We start from the raw sequence: 20564 nt of genomic DNA, 5'->3' as shown, positions 1-20564 counted from the left end.
TGCACATGATTTATGGAGATCACTGCCTCGTGTTGCTCAGGCCCGATAAAGGATCCTTGCCCTGGGGAACCCCACTTGTAACTGACCTCCAGCTGGATTTCACACCATTTACCACCACTCTCTGGGCCTGGCCAGCCAACCAGTTTTCCACCCAGGAGAGTGTGCGCCTGTCCAGGCCAGAGGCTGACAGTTTCCTAAGCAGAATGCTGTGAGAAACGGTGTCAAAGGCTTTACTGAAGTCCAGGAAGACCACATCCACAGCCTTTCCCTCATCCAGCAGCCGAGTCACTTTGTCATAGAAGGTGATCAGGTTAGTTTGGCAAGACCTGCCTCTTGTGAACCCATGTTGACTGGGCCTGATCACCCGGTTCTCTTGCATGTGCTTCATGGTAGCACTCAAGATCACCTGTTCCATGACTTTCTCTGGCATTGAGGTCAGACTGACAGGCCTGCAGTTCCCTGGATCCTCCCTGCAACCCTTCTTGTAGATGGGCACAATATCAGCCAGCCTCCAGTCCAGTGGGACTTCCCCAGTCTTCCAGGACTGTTGGAAGATGATGGAAAGGGGTTTGCCAGCACATCCACCAGCTCCTTCAATACCCTTGGATGAATCCCATCCAGCCCCATAGACTTGTGGGTGTCTAGTTGGGCTAGCAAGGCTCTGACCACCTCCTCTTGGATCACGGGAGCCTCATTTTGCTCCTCTAGCTCCTGGGTTTGTACACAGATGGAACAACTTTCTTTACAATTAAAGACTGAGGCAAAGAAGGCATTAAGTACCTCAGCCTTTACCTCATCCCCTGTCACTGCTGTTCCCCCTGCGTCCAATAGGGACTGTATGGTCTCCCTAGTCCTCCTTTTATTATTTATATATTTATAGAAAGACTTTTTGTTATCATTCACAGACTTGGCCAATCTGATTTCTATTCGGGCCTTAGCCATTCTCATTTTTTCTCTACACAGTCTCACTTCCCTCCTGTAGTCCACCCAAGAGGCCTGTTCCCTCTTCCAGAGCCCATAAACATTTTCTCCTCTTCTTGATATCACTCAAGATCTCTCTGTTCAACCAAGCTGTTTTTTTCCCCTGCCGGCTTTTTTTCTGGAATATGGGGATTGCTTTCTCCTGAGCTGCTAGGATTTCCTTTTTGAAGAGCTCCCAGCCCTCATGGGCTCCCTTGCCCTTAAGTACTGTCTCCCATGAGACTTTGCCAACCAGCCTTCTAAACAGTCCAAAGTCTGCTCTCTGGAAATTTAATGTGACTGTCCTGCTAACCACCCTCTTCACCTAGAACAGAAAACCCTATCATCTCATAATCGCTTTGTCCTAGGCGTCCACCTACTGCCACATCCCCCACAAGGCCTTCTCTGTTCACAAACAGCAGGTCCAGGAGGGCACCTTCCCTTGTTGGTTCATTCACCAGCTGTGCAAGGAAGTTGTCTTCCACGCACTCCAGGAACCTCCTAGACTGCTTCCTTTCTGCTCTATTGTACTTCCAGCAGATATCAGGAAGATTGAAGTCTCCCACAAGAACAAGAGGCATGGATCTAGAGATTAGCCCCAGCTGTTTATAGAAGAGCTCATCAGCTGCTTCTCCTTGGCTGGATCTTTAAGGCCCGTTCCAAGCCAAACCATTCTCTGATTCCATGAACACACAATCTGGGTGCACTTACACCCACCGCTTGCCCTGATTCCACCCTGGCTTTGAAGCCCCCTCCCTCCTCCCCGCCCCTCTGAACAAGATGGCGCCGCAGCGCCCCTCCGCGCGCTTCCCGCCCAACGGTCGCTCCGCCTCCCGCGCGCGGCGATCTGCTCGCGCGACTCCCCCCTCCACCCCCCCGCCCCAATCCCGCCACGTGTCTCGCGAGACTTGGAGCGTGTCTCGCGCGCCGGGTTTGAAGCGCGGGCGCCGCGGCCGTTGGCGTCGCGCGAGGCGGGGGGCAGCGGGGCTGTGAGGCGGCAGCGGGCGGGGTGTGAGCGACCCCTTGTCTGCAGCCATGGGGGCGAAAAAGAAGGTTCTGCAAGTCAGGGAAGCCTTTCAGCTGGCCCAGAAGCTTCACCAGAACCACGCGAAACTGGTGGTGGCTTTGAAGAGCGCCTATGATGAGGTACGCTCGGTCTCGGGGCCCTCAGCAGAAACTGCGGCCGCCGGGCTAAAACTAACGAGGGCCGCGTCTGGGGCTGGGGCCGCGTCTGGGGCTGGGGCCGCGTCTGGTTTTTTGTTGATCAGTGTCAGGTTGTCAGTCTTGGTCAGGATCTTATCAGGATGCTTTTCCTTCAGGTAGCAGGGAGCCTTTTCGGCCCCATTTCCCCTCAAAAAAGTATTGAGGCTAGTGTGCCTATGGAGGGCCCTGCAACTGAGAAAAGCCATATGCTGAACTCTTACACACCGTTATCTCCTGGGAACAGTAGTCTTAGAGCCTCCCGCTGTACGTGTTAATGGTGTTGTGTTAATGGTGTTTGGGTACCTGGGAAGTAGGTGTGACACAGGATAATAATGGATGAGGGTGTTTATTATCGGTCTGAAACCTGTTAGTGGGTAAATGTAAACTCCAGAATGGAGTCCAGTGATCAAGATGGGTGCTTACAGTGGAGTTACGAAAAAGTATTCAGTGGGGAGCACACAACAAGGCTCTAGCTCTTTAAATATTTAAATGGAAGCTCTCAATTCTAAACTGATTTGTTTTATTTTTCTGTGGTATTGCATTTGAAAGATCAACCAGGTAGTTATCTTTTGTCGTGTTGTGATTTTTACTTTTTTTTTCAGTTGGAAGATAAGGAAGATTTTAAGGAAAAATTCATTCATTTCCTTAAGTATGTTATGATAATCTACAAACGGGAACCAGCAGTGGAACAAGTGATCAATTTTGTGGCTAAATTTGTTACCTCGTTTTATCAAATGGAGAAAGAAGATGGTAATGAGGAAGGAGAAGAAGATAATTCCTTTTTGAATTATGTGTTTAACTTTCTGCTTGAGGTACAGTAACACTTATTCAGTCTTTAACATAGCAAATGGAAACTTCATGCAGTGGAGGAAGCTTGCTGTCAGTGGAGAGGATACCTACAAACTAAAACTTAGAAAGCAAAAGCAGGCAAATATAGTACTTTGAGTAACACCATGCTCCCAATAACCCAACAACTGGATTTCAAAAATTAAGCCCATGAGAAAATATGAACTGGTTTCTTATATGCCCGTCAGATGTGTCATTATAGGCTTTACTATGGGTGCATTTATAAATGTGAAATTGTGGAATTGTTGTGGAAATTGAATTATACTGTTTCTTTGATAAGTAAAAGTATTAAATCATCTTTCATAAAAGTTTGATTGCCATAGGTAGGATTCCTTTCTGCTTACTGCAAGTTTTATATAGAAATGTGATCAACTAGTGTTTTGACATGGAAAAGTTATTGTTGGGGCCAAGATCACTGGTCATCATTGCTGCTATAGTTTTGGTTGGTTTTTTTTTCCTCTCTGAGTGTTTTCTGGAGACAGTGAGATAAGTTAGCTAATAAACTGTAGTTTGCATAGAGTGGTAAGCATGCTCTTCCTTTGTGAAGGCATTGCTAATTATGTAAAATGCTACTGATATAAGTGATGGGCTGTAGTTGTTTTCCAGTTCTGTGACTTTTTAATTTTATTAAAAATAAACTTAAATGGGAAAAGCTTTTGAAATACAGAAATATGTATTTCATGTCCTGTATAGAATTTTAACTACTTATATGTGCATGTTGTTAGCCTTATTTTGGAAATGAGAAAAGTGTGATTATAAGAATACTTTTTTTTTTTTCTTTTCCAAAGTCTCACAACGCAAACAGCCATGCGGTCAGGTTTCGAACATGCCAGCTTGTTAATAAGATTTTGGGAAATATGCCAGAGAACGCCCAGATTGATGATGATTTATTTGATAAAATTAACAAAGCGATGCTCATTAGAGTTAATGATAAATTTTCAAATGTGAGAATTCAAGCTATCTTGGCTTTGTTGAGACTTCAAGATCCTCAGGATGAAAACTGTCCTGTTGTTAATAGTAAGTAGTATTGTTTCTTTTTTTATTTAAGAACAACATTTGTTGATTTGCATTACTTTAAAACATTTTAATGCTTAAAGCATTGAGTAAACAAGTCTTAGAGGGTATTTTTGTAAAAATTTGTAAACTGTGGAGCTTTTTGTCAGAGTAGGTTGTGGATGCAAGAGTTGTGCATGTTCAAGGGGAAAAGACAGAATTGCTTGAAGGAGAGATCCACAGAGGATTAAACGACAGACAAATCATATTGGGCTCAGGCTATTCAACGATCTGAATGTAGCTGAAGGATGGCGAGCATAATGGTGTGTTGTGAATTGGGGTGGAGATACAGAATTGTTTGGGTTGGAAGGGACCTTAAAGGTCATCCATTTCCAACCCCTGTGCCGTGGCCAGGGACACATAATACATGCCTGCTCAGTTCTTACCCTCTAAGGACCCTTTTGTACTTCTAATTGTAGAGAAGTTAGTTTTGTTTCAGATTATGGCTGTCTGACCTCTTCTGAGGTCATAGCTCCACGTGCAATTGCTATAAAATCTTAAGAGTGTGATCCTAAACAGGCAGGGCAGGCATTTCAGTAACAGCTGCTGAATTTCTGAGTATTTTCTGGTTTTCTACAGCGTATCAAACTCTTGTGAAAACATTATTATGACTATTTTACTTTCAGTTTACAACACATTGCTTGAAAATGATTCAAATTCAGAAGTGAGACGGGCAGTGCTGTCATGTATTGCTCCATCACAAAGGACTTTGCCAAAAATTGTAGGCCGCACTATGGATATAAAGGAATCTGTCAGGAAACTGGCATATGAAGTAAGTTGGATCACTCAATATTATTTCAAAGACTGACTTAGGAAAAAGGCTTTAAAAATTTTATTATATTTTGCTGGTTAAACACTAAGAACAGTTAAGTAATTTATTTTCAGTTGCTGGTATTTTGAGGGTGAGTTAATAGAAGTTTTCCAGTATTTTATATATATGTATGTATCTTGCATATATATGTATCCACACACGCACACATATATCACATATATATACACCCACCCCTGAATTTCACTGTGAAATTTTCTTGATAGAAATTACTTTTGCAATAAAACTTAGCTCTGCAGGATTAGACAGTAAGAATGTAGATCACGTATACAGTTTTCTGGTTTTTATTGATGTGTTTTACGATGTTTGTGAAGCAATTTTTCTTCTCTGTTATTACATAATTGATAATTAAGTAAAGTTAGGATCACAGCACTACTACTGTAAAAAAATTGAATATTTTGGATATTACAGTTATGCTACCACGTATATTTTTTTCTGCAGGCATCTTAGGCAAGATCCTCAAACAAAATGTTCACTTTTTTTCATACAGAACCATCTTCTTTCTTAAGTTAGATTAAATCCTTCTTTTTAGCTGAGTCTGTGAGAGTAGGCTTTAAGGAAAGTAAGTACTTCAGTCATTTTATTGCTGGTATTCATTGCTTTTGTAGCTTCAAAGAGAGAATAGTTTTCCTATCCAGGTATTGCACTCAAATGGAGCTGCCAAGCTTCTAAGCTATTTGATAACTTCATTATTACTTTATTTTATTTTACATTTTCTTCCATGCATAAGAATCTGCTTGTTAATGTGTTATTATGATGCTGATGGTTTAGATATTGAAGACTTTAATTGACTTATGGTTTCTGTGGATTGGTATAACTGAAAGTTTAAATCCACAGGTACTTTAATGAATTCGGTTGTTACCATTTGTAGAAGTTTATTTCAGTGTCTTCATGTTTTTTAAGGTTTTGGCAGAAAAAGTTCACATGAGAGCTTTGTCAATAGCACAGAGAGTACAATTGTTGCAACAAGGACTTAATGACAGATCTGGTAAGAGATCAGCTTTCTCAATATCTTAATATAAATGTTTAAAATTGAATACTTTGTAATGTTTTTGGGGTGGTTTATGTGGAAACTGTGATGGGAATAATAAGGAGCTTAAGGGGAGTCATGAGGTACCAGGAAATGTTTAAGCACAAGAAATTCTGCCTGCTGCTTTGGTTTTCCACTGTCCTTATAGTGGACAAACCAGAAAAAAGATTTCACTTTTCAAAAAACCTGAAAACCACTGAGCTCTAAAATAGAACCATATGCTACTAAACTAAAACCCAACAGTGTACTTAATTACTTTTTTCTACTTATTTGTTTATTCAGTGAATTTTGAAATATGTTTCATTACAGATATTTTTGTAACTGATTAATATATTCAGGAACTGAAATTGAATATTATCAGTTTGATAATTTCAGTTTGATAATTTTGATAAGTTTGATGTTTCCTATGTGCATTCAGAGAGAGAGATTCTCAGCTAGTTTTCAATTTACATAGCTTGAAACATTTTTTAGTAAATTTTTGATTGACCTTTATTCATTTCATCATGAAGCAGCTTTATTCTTTATGTGCCCTGTACTGTACTATTTTTGTACAAAGAGCCATTGAGAGCGTACCCATAATTGTGTGTGGTAGTGTTGCCAAAAGGTCACATGTATCTGAGTGAGACAGTTTTGGCCTGCCTACATAGAATATGGCTTTTTTTATCAGAACACAATTTTATTGTGAAATTCATGTATAATCTCCTAGTTTTACGGAGTGCTAGTGTGTTACCCACATACTTCATTTGGAAAATCTTATTGAATTTTTCTCTTGAGAATTTTCCTTGTGTACTGATGCATGTGAACTGTGAGAAATGATATGTGGATATTCACTATCAAAGTGAAAGTACTGTGTTCATTGGTATCTGGAGGTTTCAGAGGTGTGTCCTGTATGCATGTGTGTTTTTTGATCTACCTTTCTTTTTGGTTAGTTGGGGATTATGTTAGTATGTTCTTGAAAACAAAGGAGGAAAGGTTCAGCTGAGTGCTTTCTTATGCAGTATATAACTACACTTTAAAAAGTTCTCCTTCTATATAATAAATTTTAATTAGCATTTTTGCCCGCCTACCCTGAATTGTTCTATAGTAGTCTAATGAAGTTTCTCAGGTTTTGTTTTTGAAGAGAGACCCATGAGAGACACATGACAGACCCATGTTCTGAATTACTATTTCTTATCAGGATGCTAGTTTGCTGTATAACCTAACCAGCTGCTTCTTCTCTACTGGCTGCTTCTCTCCCCCCACCCCCATACTTGGTCTTGACAGAATTCTTTTGTCTTAGTGTGAATGTGTTTCCATTTTAGTAATACTGAAAAACTGCGAAGGAAGTTATCTTCACTTTTTTTTTTTTCTGATGATCTGTCATTTGTCAGGATCAAGCATTTGTTGTATTTGTTGTATGCCCTTACTGAGAAGATACTACGTGACCTGCATTTCAGTTGAAGAACTGACATTGACATGTTTGACATAAAGAACTGCCTTTTATGATCCAGAGAATAGATATTCTCTGATATTTGCGGTGTGGGTTGTTTGTTGGATAAGAAATTGGTGATGGTCATTCAGACAGCAGTCCAGATGGAGATTCATGACCAGTGGCCTCCCTCAGAGGTCTGTGCTAGCACCAGTGCTGTTTAATATTTTCGTTGATTATATAGACAGCAATATTGAGTGCACCCTCAGCAAGTTTGCAGAAGACACCAAGCTGAGTGGTGCAGTTGCAACACCAGTAGGACTGGATGTCATCCAGAGGGACTTGGATAAGCTGGAGAAGTGGGCCTGTGTGAACCTCATGAGGCTCAACAAGGCCAAGTGCAAGGTCCTACACCTGGGTTGGGGCAATCCACAGTTTCAGTACAGGATAGGGGAGGATATGGTTGAGAGCAGCCCTGTGGGAAAGGACCTGGGGGTGCTGATTTATGAGAAGCTTGACATGAGCCAGCAATGTGCGCTCACAACCACAAAAGTCAACTTTTTCCTGGGCTGCATCAGAAGACATGTCCAGCAGGGCAAGGGAGGTGATTCTGCCCCTCTACTCCGTTCTTGTGAGACCCCACCTGGAGCGTTGTGTCCATTTCTTGAATCCTCAACCTAAGAAGGCTACCCACACGAAGGCAGGCTGAGAGAGTTGGGGTTGTTCAGCCTGGAGAAGAGAAGGCTCCAAGGAGACATCATAGCAGCCTTCCAGTACCTGAAGGGGACGTTCAAGAAAGCTGGGGAGAGGCTCTTTACAAAGGCATGTAGTAATAGGATGAGGGGAAATGGCTTTAGATTGGAGAGGGGATGATTTAGACCACACACAGGAGGAAGTTCTTCACGATAAGGGTAGTGAGGCATGGGAACAGTTTGCCCAGTGAAGTTGTGGATACCCTGTCCCTGAAAGAGTCCAAGGCCTGATTGGATGGGGCCTTGAGCAGCCTGGTCGTGTTGGAAGTGTCCCTGCCCATGGTAGGGGGGTTGGAACTGGATGATCTTTAAGGTCCCTTCCAACTCAAACCATTTTATGAGTGTATGATTCTGTTGAGGAGTTGCTCTTTTTCTTGACACGTATAATCACAAGGGGAAATATCTGCCAGTGTATGTAGCCTCACTGATATTGTATATTCTTTTCTGGGCAAAAGAGTTTAAGTTCCAAGTTTGCCTCATTTATATAAATGCACATACACACATCCACTAGTATTTCCTCATTTTAATCTGTTTTGCCAGTTCTGTAACCTTGAAAAAATATATTTATCTTTATTGAATTTGCTCATCTGAGTAAATCCCAAGCTAACGAGAAGAACTCACTCATTCAAGACTGATAGGCTGAAATTTTGGTTTGTTTTTTCTATACTGACTTCAGAACAGAGGTGAATAATTAAACAAGACTAGGAAGACAAGATCCAGACTCTGCTTAGTTCTACTTTTCAGAGTGCATTCAGCTGTCAATTCTCCACCCATTCTGTTTCATTCTACTACATTCTACTAGTTTGTGCTTTTCACTTTCTTGGGGAGGTTTCTCATTCTTGGGACCTTAATTTATCTCCTTCCTTTTTATAGTTCTTTTTTAACCGCTGACTTATTATTATGTTATCTTACATATAAGAGGAAGGATGAATGTCATCAATGTGTATGAACTTTGTTTTCTTTATATTGGATATAGTTTTCTAAAAGTTCCTACTTGTATTGCTCCCTAGTTATCATGGTTTTACGTTCACCAGACTATTAGCCTTTCTTCTTCCTTCCTTAAATCTATATGTATGGATTAATGCTGTACATACTCTAGATGTTCCCATAAGTACTTTTTTGATTGATTAAGTAGTACTCCACTGATCCAGAAACTGTTCATTGTGGCAATGAGGAGAAGAGACTTTAAGTATCTTTGTGTAAGTTTCATAATACAGATGAATAATTGAATTAATACAGGGATTCTGCATGGCAGTTCAGACTAAAGGGCTGTATAGTAGTATCTTGCCTCCAAAAGTGGCTAATTCCTAAATGCATGAAACAAAGCAACTATATAACGATGCTGTCCCTGGGTATTTCCTTACTTTACAAGAGTTCAAGGTTTATAGATTTTTCTGGGTTGAGGTGCTGCTTTTAGGTGTAACAATTTTTGGATAAAGGTTTTTATATTCCCTGTGGGACCAAAAAAATGTGTCGCCTCCAAAAGGTAGCACTGCTTCATAGGAAGCTTTTGTTTAGCTGTTGTTTTTTTGTGGTTGGTTTTTTTTTTTTTAATGTTCCCCTCCTTTCCAAAAAGCCTTCTACAGGAAAATGATTTATGGAAGTATGTTAAAAACTTCATACTTTTCGACCTTTAACAGATGCTGTTAGGGAGGTAATGAAGAAGAAGCTGCTTCAAGCCTGGTTACAGTTGTCTGAAGGGAATGTTTTAGAATTGCTTCACCGACTGGATGTGGAAAATTGCCCAGAAGTGGCCAAGTCAGCACTAAATGCTGTGTTTTCGTTATCTCCACTTCATGACTTGGTTCAGAACTGTAAAAATCTTGATGACAGGTATGCAGAACAGTTTTCATTTCTAAAAGATGAATGTTTTATGTAAGAATATTAAATTAAAGGTTATATCTGAATGGGGAATAGAGTAACTATTACCTGTGATAAAACACTGATATTGTGATGTAAGCCAAGATGCCTCCTGAGTGTTTGTGTCCTTAAGTGTTTTGTATATTCCTTTTTTTAAAAAAAAATAAATAATCTATGTTTACCAGCTGAAAATGATTGTTCCAGATAAGCAAGAGGAAAAAATAAGTCTTTGACTTCTTGTTTCTGAATATGCCAAAAATCGCTTTTGCATTCTAAGAAGAGGCTGTAAATGAATCAACTCACCAAGCTTTTCTATGCGTAACAATTTAGAGTATAATTTATTTCCTGTACTGTCTGTACAGCTTACAATAAACACAATGCTCTAGTTTACCCTCACAACGTAACTGTCTCTCTTTTAACTTGTAGTACTGAAAAGTGCATTTTCTACCATTCTTCCTCCCTCTCACTAATGCTTCTGGTCTTTCTTACATGTTTCCTATTCCTTTTGGCTTCCCTTTCATTTTTGCTGACCTAGAGGCAGCACAAGTTGGGTCTGGTTCAGTTATCCATAATGTTTTTGGAGAATCAGAGTGGAATTTCTGGGCTTGTGTTTCAGCCTCCTTTTGGAGGTATTTTACTTGTATTAACAGAAGTTGGTGTTTTTGGAGCGTCTTTTTCTATGTTAATGTTTGTTAGAATGTGACGGAGTTCCTAAGCTATGAAGAAGATGGTGTGATGAATATTAGAATTCACAAAGCAAAAATGAAGGGGGTAAGAAAACAAGAAATTTGAAGTTGCAGGAAATTGCTAAGGGAAGCAAAAATGTGTGAGAAGCAGCTGAATTTAATTGAGGGAACCAGAGTGGAGTCATTATTAACAGTGATAGGAGTCTAAACTTGGATGATAAACTTAAAAGAAAAATTATCACTGATTAAAAAGTAATAACAAAATTTTAGTCTGTGTTTTGAGGGAAAATGTGCGGTGTTATCATTTGAAGTGTCTTGCATTGTAGTAGTAGCTTATGACAGATGTTTTGAAATCAGTAGATGCTGTATGTGTTGCACTCCAAAGCTATAAATGTGGGCGCCTCTGCTCTGGCTTTAATAAGCGTCAGTAATGGTAAAATAACTTTCTTACAGCCTCTGAAAATGTGCCCATACCTTAAAAAGTTCAAAAAGAAAAAAAATTATGGATATGGGCTTGATTCTGCACAAAATGAGACTTCTGTTCTGAAAGACTGATTTGAGAGTTGTTTTAAGTAGTTCTATTAGACTAATGACATTTTGACAAGTGAGTGAAATTATTCAGTTCTTAATGAGGTTTTTTGATTTATGGAAGATTAGGCTTGTTCTTGTATGATGTTTCTGACTACAGCTTGAGTGTTGTAGTATCCATTTGATAAATGCTTAGGTTTTGAAGTCTGATTTGTTTGTTAAATTTACTCTCATGTAAAGATTTTCCAGATTAATGGGAAGCTACTGAATGATCTTTCTTTAGGCTACATGTTGCTGGGGGCTTAGTTTCATTTGTGTGTGTGTGAGAGATACCTTAAAGAAAAAAATTTTGTTGGTAATTTTGCAAGTAAAATGGGATTAATGGGAGTGAAGAGTACCACTGACAGGGATACTCTGTCTTTTCTATTTTGAGGTAGAATTAATGCACAATGTAAGGTTCTGCTTCTGAAAGCAGAGATCATAGACTATGCTTAGTATGGAGAAGACTGATTATAAAAAGGAGTGGGGGTCCTTTGACTAGTAAATGGAGTATGAGCTTGCAGAGTTGTTGAGAAGCAGGTCTGTTACTTTTTGCATTTGGCATACTATGATTGCTACTAGAATATTCTGTTTAAGTCTTGTATTAAGAATGGAAGAAAATTCATAAACAGATCTTGAAAAATAATTTAATATAGTTGTTTTTCTGCAGATTGAATTCGGTTTTCCAGGCTTGTACACCAATGTTTCATAGAGTATAACATTGTTTCATAGAGTTAATGTATTTGTGTGTTTGCTCTAGGAGGTCTGAAGGGCTGAGCAAAATCTTTCTGCAAACTGATATGAACAGCCGTGATTTAGAATACTGAACAGTGTAATGTAGTGAGAGGCTCAGGGAGCTTATGAGAAAGTTGGGTTTTGTCAGTCTTTAAGTATTTCTGTGGAGAATACCTTTTGACAGGATTTTATTTTCATTTTGGGGAATAATCTGTTTCTGTGTATTTGTTGTCTTTGACCCTATTTTATTTGTATCTGTATGTATTTACTTTGGTTTAGAAAACTGATTCCACTGGAAGACTTAACAGCTGAGAATGTGTTATATTGGAGATGTCTTTGTGAATATCTAAAATCAAAAGGTGAAGAAGGTGAAGGTTTACTAGAACAGTTGTTGCCAGAAGCAGCTAAATATGCAGATTATTTATTAAGGTACGTTGCATTTAAAAATAAATCTCTTGTCACTAAAATGGATAATTTCTTTTTTTTTTTTCAAATAGAAAATATTTCTTTTATTCAACTACTCAGGTTTCTTCCACAGCCAAAGTTGTGCTTGAACAGTGATTTTTACTTTTTTTAACTTTTTTCTTAAGACTTTTGAGAGATTTACTTCTTTTAACCAAAAACTGTAAAAAACAAGTTTATAACTTGAGAAGAATTTTTAGTATGCCTTTCTCATGAATTCCCAGCAGGATAGACTGTTAGATTAATAGCATATTATTTTTTGCCCTTTAAAATTATAGCATAATTGTTCTGTAATATGCAGCTATCCTTTGTTCATCTATTATTATGTAGGTTACTGTGGGTTTGTGAAGAGCTTGTAGAGAGAGGTTTTTTGGAGCTTGCAGAAATTGATAACTTTTTCACTGTTGTAATTTGTGAAAATGAAGTAAAATTTGGCTGCTTCTCCTAAAAGAAGTGTTTTTGAAACTGAAAGTGCATTCTTGTCTTCTTCCTCTGCTCAAGCAGGCATGCTTCCCAAAAACTTATGTTCGAAGGCAGTGGCAGAACTGCCATATGTTCCAATTACAGAACATTTAACTGGGGGGAAAAAATGTTAAGTCAATCAATTTACCAAAGTGAAGAAAGGTAGGGTTTGGGTTTTTCTGTCTCAGTAGGTCACTTCAGTCTTTAAATAAAATCTTGACAGAATTTGTTTGTGAGGATGGAGAATGCTGAGATATCTTAACTGAGGCATTGTACTTGCAAAATTTAGAGTGAAGCCTCCTGAAATGATTATTAAACAGATATGCTGAAAAATTTATTGCTTTGATAGATGTTTCAATTAGAAACTGGACTACTCTTTCCCACTCCAGTGGTTATAGTATGCTGGTAGTACACAGAGGTCATTGCCACTTTTTAATATGGACTGTACTAACTTATTTTGTAAACATTTAATAAATGAAGTATCTGTGCTCCTTAATTTCAAAATGTGGATCCAGTCTGGTGGGTGTAAATGTATTCATTCATAATTCATTTAACAGTCTATAAAACATTTGTTCTCAAAAACAAAAGGTTGATTTTTTTTTTTTTTTTTTTCATTCTGGTCTTACTCCAAATGCCTTCAATTATCTTCCCCTTCAGGAAGAGTCTGAGTAAGATTAGATCTGCTAGTACTAGTTTGTAGCCTTGTGAACTGTTAAACTACTTACTGGTGAGCTGTGCCACTAGTTGTTTCAAGTGAGATTTGCAGTTGTACAACTCAAGTCTTTATTTGCACTGCGAGAGTGTCAGGTAAGAGCAAGAAACTGCGGGTCATGGCTACTTAAATAATGGAAGACTGTAAGCTTCATTTGGATATTTCACTGTTATCTGGTGCAGGTAACATTGCAAAATGATCAGAAACAGCTGCCTATGATACTGTAATTTCAGGTGTTCTTAAATAGTAGCTACATGTAAAGTTTTTGGCCTAACTTTGAAGAAATTTTTAAAGTTTGCTAAATTTAATGAACTATCACTGAAAAGTATCTGCAAAGCTGTGATTAAAACCAAGCATCTTTTTCACAGTTTATATCACTTTTTGAATTGTATGTATTACATTATATTCAGTATTGAGTTTTGTACATGATAAGTTTCACTCCGGATTTTCTGAACATGCGTGATAAAATTTTGATAAAAGAACAATAACTAGTGAAATAAGGAATTATAAAAACCAAACCACACTTTTCCATACTATGTGGCTGAGTGTTTGACAATGGATTATTGTTCTGTAATAGCATACTTGATCAGACAAAGAATTTAAAATTCACTACATACTGCAATGTTTTTCTCGTATTTTGTCTTGTAGACAACGTAACTCTTCTGAACATGCAGAAGAATAGATAATACCTAGTATGCAGAAAAAGTACTAGTCGTACATATGATAAGTGGTACATGTATGCATTTATTCTTAAGATGATGTCTTTATGCAGGGATGCAGAACTGAAATCACGTGTACAAGCATAACTTGACGTTTTCTGTGTCTTACTGTTTTGCTTTCCCAAACAAGGGATTTTTTAAAAAAATGTATGTTATTTGGTATAAAAAAACTTCTTGGAACTATTATCTATGAAAAGGAGAACACAAACTTTTATCTTTCAGGTTTGTAACTGAAGTAACCATCTGTTTATACAGGACAGTAAAGTGGTAGGGATTTGGGTTTGTGATGGGTATGGGTTTTTTTCTAGGTGGGGTGGGTAGGTGTTTTTTGTGGTGCGGTTTTTTTGCTTTTGAGCAAGGATTCTAGAAGTAATTATACCTGTTGTATTTGGATTCAGTTACCTTCAAAATATGCCAGTTCTTAAAGAAGAAGAAAGAGAAGACTTTGCTTGTTTTGAAAACCTGATGACAAAAGAATTTATAGGCCAGCAACTGATTCTTATTGTAGACTGCACGGATATCGCAGAAGAGGGAGGAAGGTAAACTTACACATAAAATCTGTGTTTTTAAGCTTATGGCACTCATGCCATATCTCTTTCGGGAAAATAACCTGAACAAACAGACAAAATACAGTTCTAATGCTAGCTGGGAAAAGACACGATCTCTCTAATGGAAACATTCCCAAAAGTGTGCCTAATGTAGTCCGCTTACTTTTATAGAAAAATGAGTTTTAATGCAGACACAACAATGTTTGGGGAGAACAAACTGCTAAATGGATTACTTTTTAGCAGGTGACTTGTAATATGTAGCCTGTAGGCTGCTCAGGCATTTTTAGTTTCCAGACAGATAATTTCTGTGAAAGCATTTTATGTATTCATGCTCTGACTGTATTCTGCTAGTACAATGTTTCATTTGGTAGAAGTGACATCTAATTAAAAAAGTCATCATTTTCTAGTCAAGAGAAATGAGATAAAATCGGGAAAAGACAAAGATTGCAAAGTGAGAAAACATACTCAGTAGTTAATGTAGCTATAGAGACATTTCTCATAATGTATTATGAAGTCTTCACCACACTAACTCAAAGTGAGTAAAATATTAACTTCTGTTTCTTCTATTTTCTTGAATAAGCAAACAGATTTTTTTCTCTTTAATATAGAAAGCATCTGTTAGTTATTTTACAAAAGAGTCTTATTCTACCTGCAACTTCAACAGCCCTTATACCTCTGCTTGTGGAAAGATTACTCAATATCATTAAGGATGATGACAAAAGGATTCAGATTGTAAGTCATTCCAGAAGTTCATTGTTTTCTAGGTCCTGCTTTCCCCATATATGAAATATATGCTCTACAAAGCTCTACAAAGCTTTGGAACAGAAATATTGGGAATTAAAATATTTTTAGTTTGGAAAACAATTTCTGTTTTTCTCCACCCTCCTTTCCCCCCATTTTTTTTTTAATAGCTACTGTGGTTTTTCAAAGATCCTCTGAGTATTTCTAAAGATCTTTAGAGTATTTAGCTGATGTTGTTGTCCTCCATTTAGGAAAGTAATATATTTTTAAAGCCTGTTTCAAAGTCCTTTGTCATATTAGATCCAAACAATTCTAACTAGAACATTCCAAGAGAGGATAGTATACATTTCCACGTTTCAGATTTCTCTCTCCTTTTAGCTGAGGTGGATGCCAAGAGCCCTTATAAGAAAGGTATTTTATATAGTACAGCCTCTGCATATAGCATAATTATTTTATTTAAGCTCTACTCATGAGAAATGGTCTTCTGTTTTTGCTCATGTGTTTTAAATGAACTTTGGACTTAAGGACAGAGAACACTTTTGGAAAACCTCAATCCAATGGGTAAACCTAGGCTGTATGTTTGTTACAGGATTATGACGGAAGAACTATAGTAATCTTAGCATTATAGTACAATAGTAATGGTAAATGGATGCATTTTTATTACTCTAGTGAAATACACTGATTCAATACATTCTATTGATTTGGATGCAGCTTTATGGGAAGCTGAAGTTAAACTGAGGTGATATGATACAAGATAAATCAAATTGGTACTGTCCTGTCTCAATCAGTCATTTCCTCATGTTTCATTGTTTCATCTAATTTTTTTATCAACATAATGGGTCTGACTTAAAGAAGACCGCTAACCAACTGAAAAACTCTCAGCCTAGTTACAGTTTGTCTTGAAATTAAATTACTTGCCTACATTCTTATACTACTTATGGTCATTTATAGACCTTTAAATTATAGTGTTCCTAGATGTATTTTCATTGGAGTAGTAACAGATAAAAAAACCCCTTACTCTTATTATCTGTAATTCTTTATAAAGCATGTGTTCAGCACAAGAGGAGATGGTGCCTGTGAACTTTTGGCATAAAACCTGCTTTAGTTATTCATGGATATACTGTTTTCTTGTTTACTTAGCTAAATGGCAGAAAACACTAGACATTCATGGGTAGACTATACCGAGGACTTAATTACAGTGAATTAGCTCATAAGGAAGACTGCACAGATGTTCAATACTTTTTCAGAAGGATGGTATTTTAAATTTGAAAAAGTGAAATGCTTAGTATCTGATATCTGAGCTGAAATTAATGGTGCTAATATCCTGTTTGTAACAATAGATTGCAGAAATTATTACAGAAGTTCGTGAGCCAATGATTACAGTCGACCACCCTGTTGATGCTGCTGAGATAAGAAAGCGGGAGCTTAAAGTAAGCATATTTCAGTTAACAAGAAAAATATTTTTAAGTATATCCATCTACTAGAGTTTTGTGCAGTAGTGTATTATTGGCTAGTGAAAGTTATGGGTTTAGATTAATTTCCTTTTTACTTTGTATTTCAGTTGGCAGAAATAAAAGTGAAACTTTTTGAAGCAAAAGCAGCTTTGGAAGAATGCATTACTCTACAGGATTTTAGTAAAGCATCAGTATTAAAAGAGAAAATAACTGAGTTGGAACACATTAAAAATGATATGATAAAAGAAGCAGAGCAACCTGAAATTGAAGAGATGCGTGTGGAGAAGGTCTCTTTCCATCCTGTATTCCCAACTGCTGGTTATGTCTTGGTGTTTGCGTAGTTTTAAAAGAAAGTGTAGTTTTGTCTTGTATCATCTGCATTTTTAAAACTGACTATAAACATTTATGGTATTAGTATTCTTCTGCATAGATAGAAGCTCTTGGTATGCTCTAGCAAAAAATGGATTGTAGTTAAATTGCTCCTTTGTCTTTGAATAACTGAAAAATTCCAAAAAAGCTATTTTTTTTACTGCTTTTACTCTAACTGAAAACATGAACTTGAATCTCTTTTTGTCGTAGTTTATAGACAGGTCTTGATTAATATTCTTTCACAACAGCAAATACTTATTTGTGTAGGGAGAAAAAATTATAATTAATGTACCCGTTCCCCTTGTTACAGCCATCATTTGTATTAATAACCTTTTTCTCTTTTCCCTGACCCATGTGAAGAACGATCCTGAAACACTGTTGAGGTGTCTGATGATTTGTTACGAGCTTCTGAAGGTCATGTCCCTTTCTAAAGGAATTGGTCCAACCGTAAAGGAAATAATTGAGTCTTTGGTAGGTAGGAATAAATACTGCTTATGTTATAGTATAAGAAATGGATACATCATAGCTGGCCCTATGGTGCTGGCAGGATGGCTTGTGATTATTTCACAGTCACTTTGCTGTATCTGTAGTGCTGTATCTGCTGCTTCTAAGCCCTCAGAGCCCAGTGTCTTAGAGGTGCAGTCCAGATACGCTGTTCTGAGCTCCTGTGTTGGAACTGTTTGTGTCAGACAGATACTATAAAAAAAACCCCAGGAATATGGTAAATATTTGGCAAGCATATGATAGTGTTGGACAGCGCAAAGTTATACTGTGCCGAGTGTGGTGTTTAGGCGTCTGCTTCATGCCCTTTCTTATACTTTTATTGCTTGGTTTTCTTATCATCTGAAGTTATGAGATCTCTAATAGAGAATTTTAAGGTGGTGGTGGTTTTTAAGCTAGTCAAAAGCTTTTAATCTAGAAGAGACTAGAACTCATAGACCTTTGTTTCATCCCTTATGTGTACAGGGAAAGATGTTTTGGGGAAATTCTATTCTATTTTCATAGTGCCTCTGAGGAGCAAAGTATTTCAGTACTGGGAAGTAAAGCAACGGCATTATATCTTGTAGTCTATGAGATATAGTTCCTAGTTTTCATTGTGAAGAGTATGGATTTTTAGGTGAATGTTTCTAAATATCACAGATTTCTGACTCAAGAGAATGATAGAAAGACATGCCAGGGGAGGTTTAGGGTAAGATATTACAAAAAGGCTCTTCACTGAGAGGATGGTGGAGCACTGGAACAGGGACAGATGTTGGACTCAAATCATCTTTGTGGGTCCATTCCAACTCGGGACTTTCTAGGATTCTGTTATTCTGAGTGTGCAAACAAAAAGGAAAGAAGGTGATATGCAATTATATGGCTACACGGCGCACTCGCATCTTAATACTCTGTGCAATTCTTATCCCATCTATGTAGAAAGCTTGTATTTAAATTGAAAGTGGTTAAGAGGAGGGCAGCAAGGAAAAGTATGGAGTGGCTTCTGCATGGAGAATGACTGAATAGGTTACTTAACCTGGAGAATAGGTTACTTAACCTGGAGAATAGGTTACTTAACCTGGAGAATAGGTTACTTAACCTGGAGAATAGGTTACTTAACCTGGAGAATAGGTTACTTAACCTGGAGAATAGGTTACTTAACCTGGAGAATAGGTTACTTAACCTGGAGAATAGGTTACTTAACCTGGAGAATAGGTTACTTAACCTGGAGAAGAGAGGGCTTAGGGTTTGTATCTGAGAGAGAGAAATCCCAAGACATGAGTGTTATAGAGAAAGTGAGTAAGGATAGTTTGATCACCCAACTATCAAGCTCAAAACCAAATTAAAGGCGATATTCTTCACATAATGTAATTTGTGGAATTCCTTGATGCAATATGGTGAACACTAGCAAAAATTTTGAGGAAGACTGAGCAAGTTCAAGAAGAGTAATATTATGGCATGATCAGGTAGATAGGAACAGCATTCCAGCCCTTCTGAGTCTCAGCTGCAAATTGTTGGCACCTCAACAAGAATTCTTGGGAAGTATCTACTTAGTCTGTTTATGTAATACTTTATAGGAATTTGGTTTTGATCTTTTTTTGGTAACAAAACAATGGGCTAGATGACTTGACTCAGGATGGGAATTCTTAGAATTCAAACTGCAAAAAAAATTGTAACAGCAGTTCAGATTATTAAATAAGGTGGACTCGCACTTGTTTCCTTCAGATGTATAGAAGTATTCTTAGAAATCCTAATTAGTGTTCATGTGTCCCCTGGAAACCTTCTCTTTTTTATTAGGTCTTTGTTTAATTTTCGTGTTTGTTTTTTATTCCAGCTTGCTTTCTCTATGATCCTGCTTTTGTACTGTTGTTCCTGCTGGATTTGCACATGTTACATGATTTTGGGTGTCTTATTTGTTGTTGTTTAGACTTGAACTCATTTGTAACACAGAAATATAAAATGATCCTGTAGTGGCGTTCACTCTTTGTCTAGTCAGGCTTTTCTCTTTTTGTGTATTTTACAGTTGCCTTCTTAGAACATGAGAACATGAAAGTGGCAGCTGTTTTTTGCCACCTGGAACTGGGTACTTTTTTCTCTGCAAGAATGCTAATGTCTTTTTGAAGAAATGTTGAGGTTTATGCCTTTTTAAAAATTATTTCACAATGAGCTATCAACTCAGTTCTGGTTGTTTGAAGAAATATTTACTACAAACAAAACACAAAGCAAACCACTCCTGTGACTAGTCATTATTTTCTTGCTGATTTCAAACAGCGAACCCGATCTACTTTGGTTTATATCTAGATAAACAGAGTTAATAGTAGTTACAGCTTTCCAATCCTGTATCAAACTGAATTATTTTTCGTTTCAGGATAAGCACATTTCAGTAGTGTTTTTTGTGGGGGTTTTATTGGTTTGGGTTTTTTTTTCCAATTTATGTATTTCAACTATAAAGTCTAATATTATTGTTTCTAGATACTTCCTGGCATAACTAGCATCCATCCAGCTGTGAGAAATATGGCAGTTCTGTGTTTGGGTTGCTGTGGCCTTCAGAACAAAGAATTTGCCCGACAACACCTTGCTTTGCTGTTACAGGTAAAACGTCTGATGGAGAAATGAAATGATGGTCTGCATGACTAAGTAAATAAAACTAGTTCTGTGTCTATAACAAGCTGTTCTATGTAGTTACATTAT

General features: G+C 37.6%; 1 protein-coding gene across 1 annotated transcript in view; it reads left to right on the top strand.

The window, feature by feature from the left end:
* The first annotated feature begins 1970 nt into the window (after nucleotides 1–1970).
* The window catches only part of NCAPG (non-SMC condensin I complex subunit G), a 29165-nt gene continuing 10571 nt past the window's right edge, over nucleotides 1971–20564 (top strand). Inside the window, exons 1-13 of the mRNA XM_069856270.1 lie at nucleotides 1971–2106; nucleotides 2766–2975; nucleotides 3798–4026; nucleotides 4689–4834; nucleotides 5795–5879; nucleotides 9722–9914; nucleotides 12209–12358; nucleotides 14683–14823; nucleotides 15441–15564; nucleotides 16914–17003; nucleotides 17135–17314; nucleotides 17757–17867; nucleotides 20346–20465. Of these exons, the coding sequence (XP_069712371.1) occupies nucleotides 1996–2106; nucleotides 2766–2975; nucleotides 3798–4026; nucleotides 4689–4834; nucleotides 5795–5879; nucleotides 9722–9914; nucleotides 12209–12358; nucleotides 14683–14823; nucleotides 15441–15564; nucleotides 16914–17003; nucleotides 17135–17314; nucleotides 17757–17867; nucleotides 20346–20465 (1890 nt within the window). The 5' untranslated portion in view covers nucleotides 1971–1995. The remainder of the gene's footprint in view (nucleotides 2107–2765; nucleotides 2976–3797; nucleotides 4027–4688; nucleotides 4835–5794; nucleotides 5880–9721; nucleotides 9915–12208; nucleotides 12359–14682; nucleotides 14824–15440; nucleotides 15565–16913; nucleotides 17004–17134; nucleotides 17315–17756; nucleotides 17868–20345; nucleotides 20466–20564) is intronic.

Source organism: Phaenicophaeus curvirostris, chromosome 4, assembly GCF_032191515.1.
Source record: "Phaenicophaeus curvirostris isolate KB17595 chromosome 4, BPBGC_Pcur_1.0, whole genome shotgun sequence".
Taxonomy (NCBI): Eukaryota; Metazoa; Chordata; class Aves; order Cuculiformes; family Cuculidae; genus Phaenicophaeus; species Phaenicophaeus curvirostris.
The sequence above is the reverse complement of the archived record's forward strand: the minus strand, read 5'-3'. Positions and strand labels throughout refer to the sequence as shown.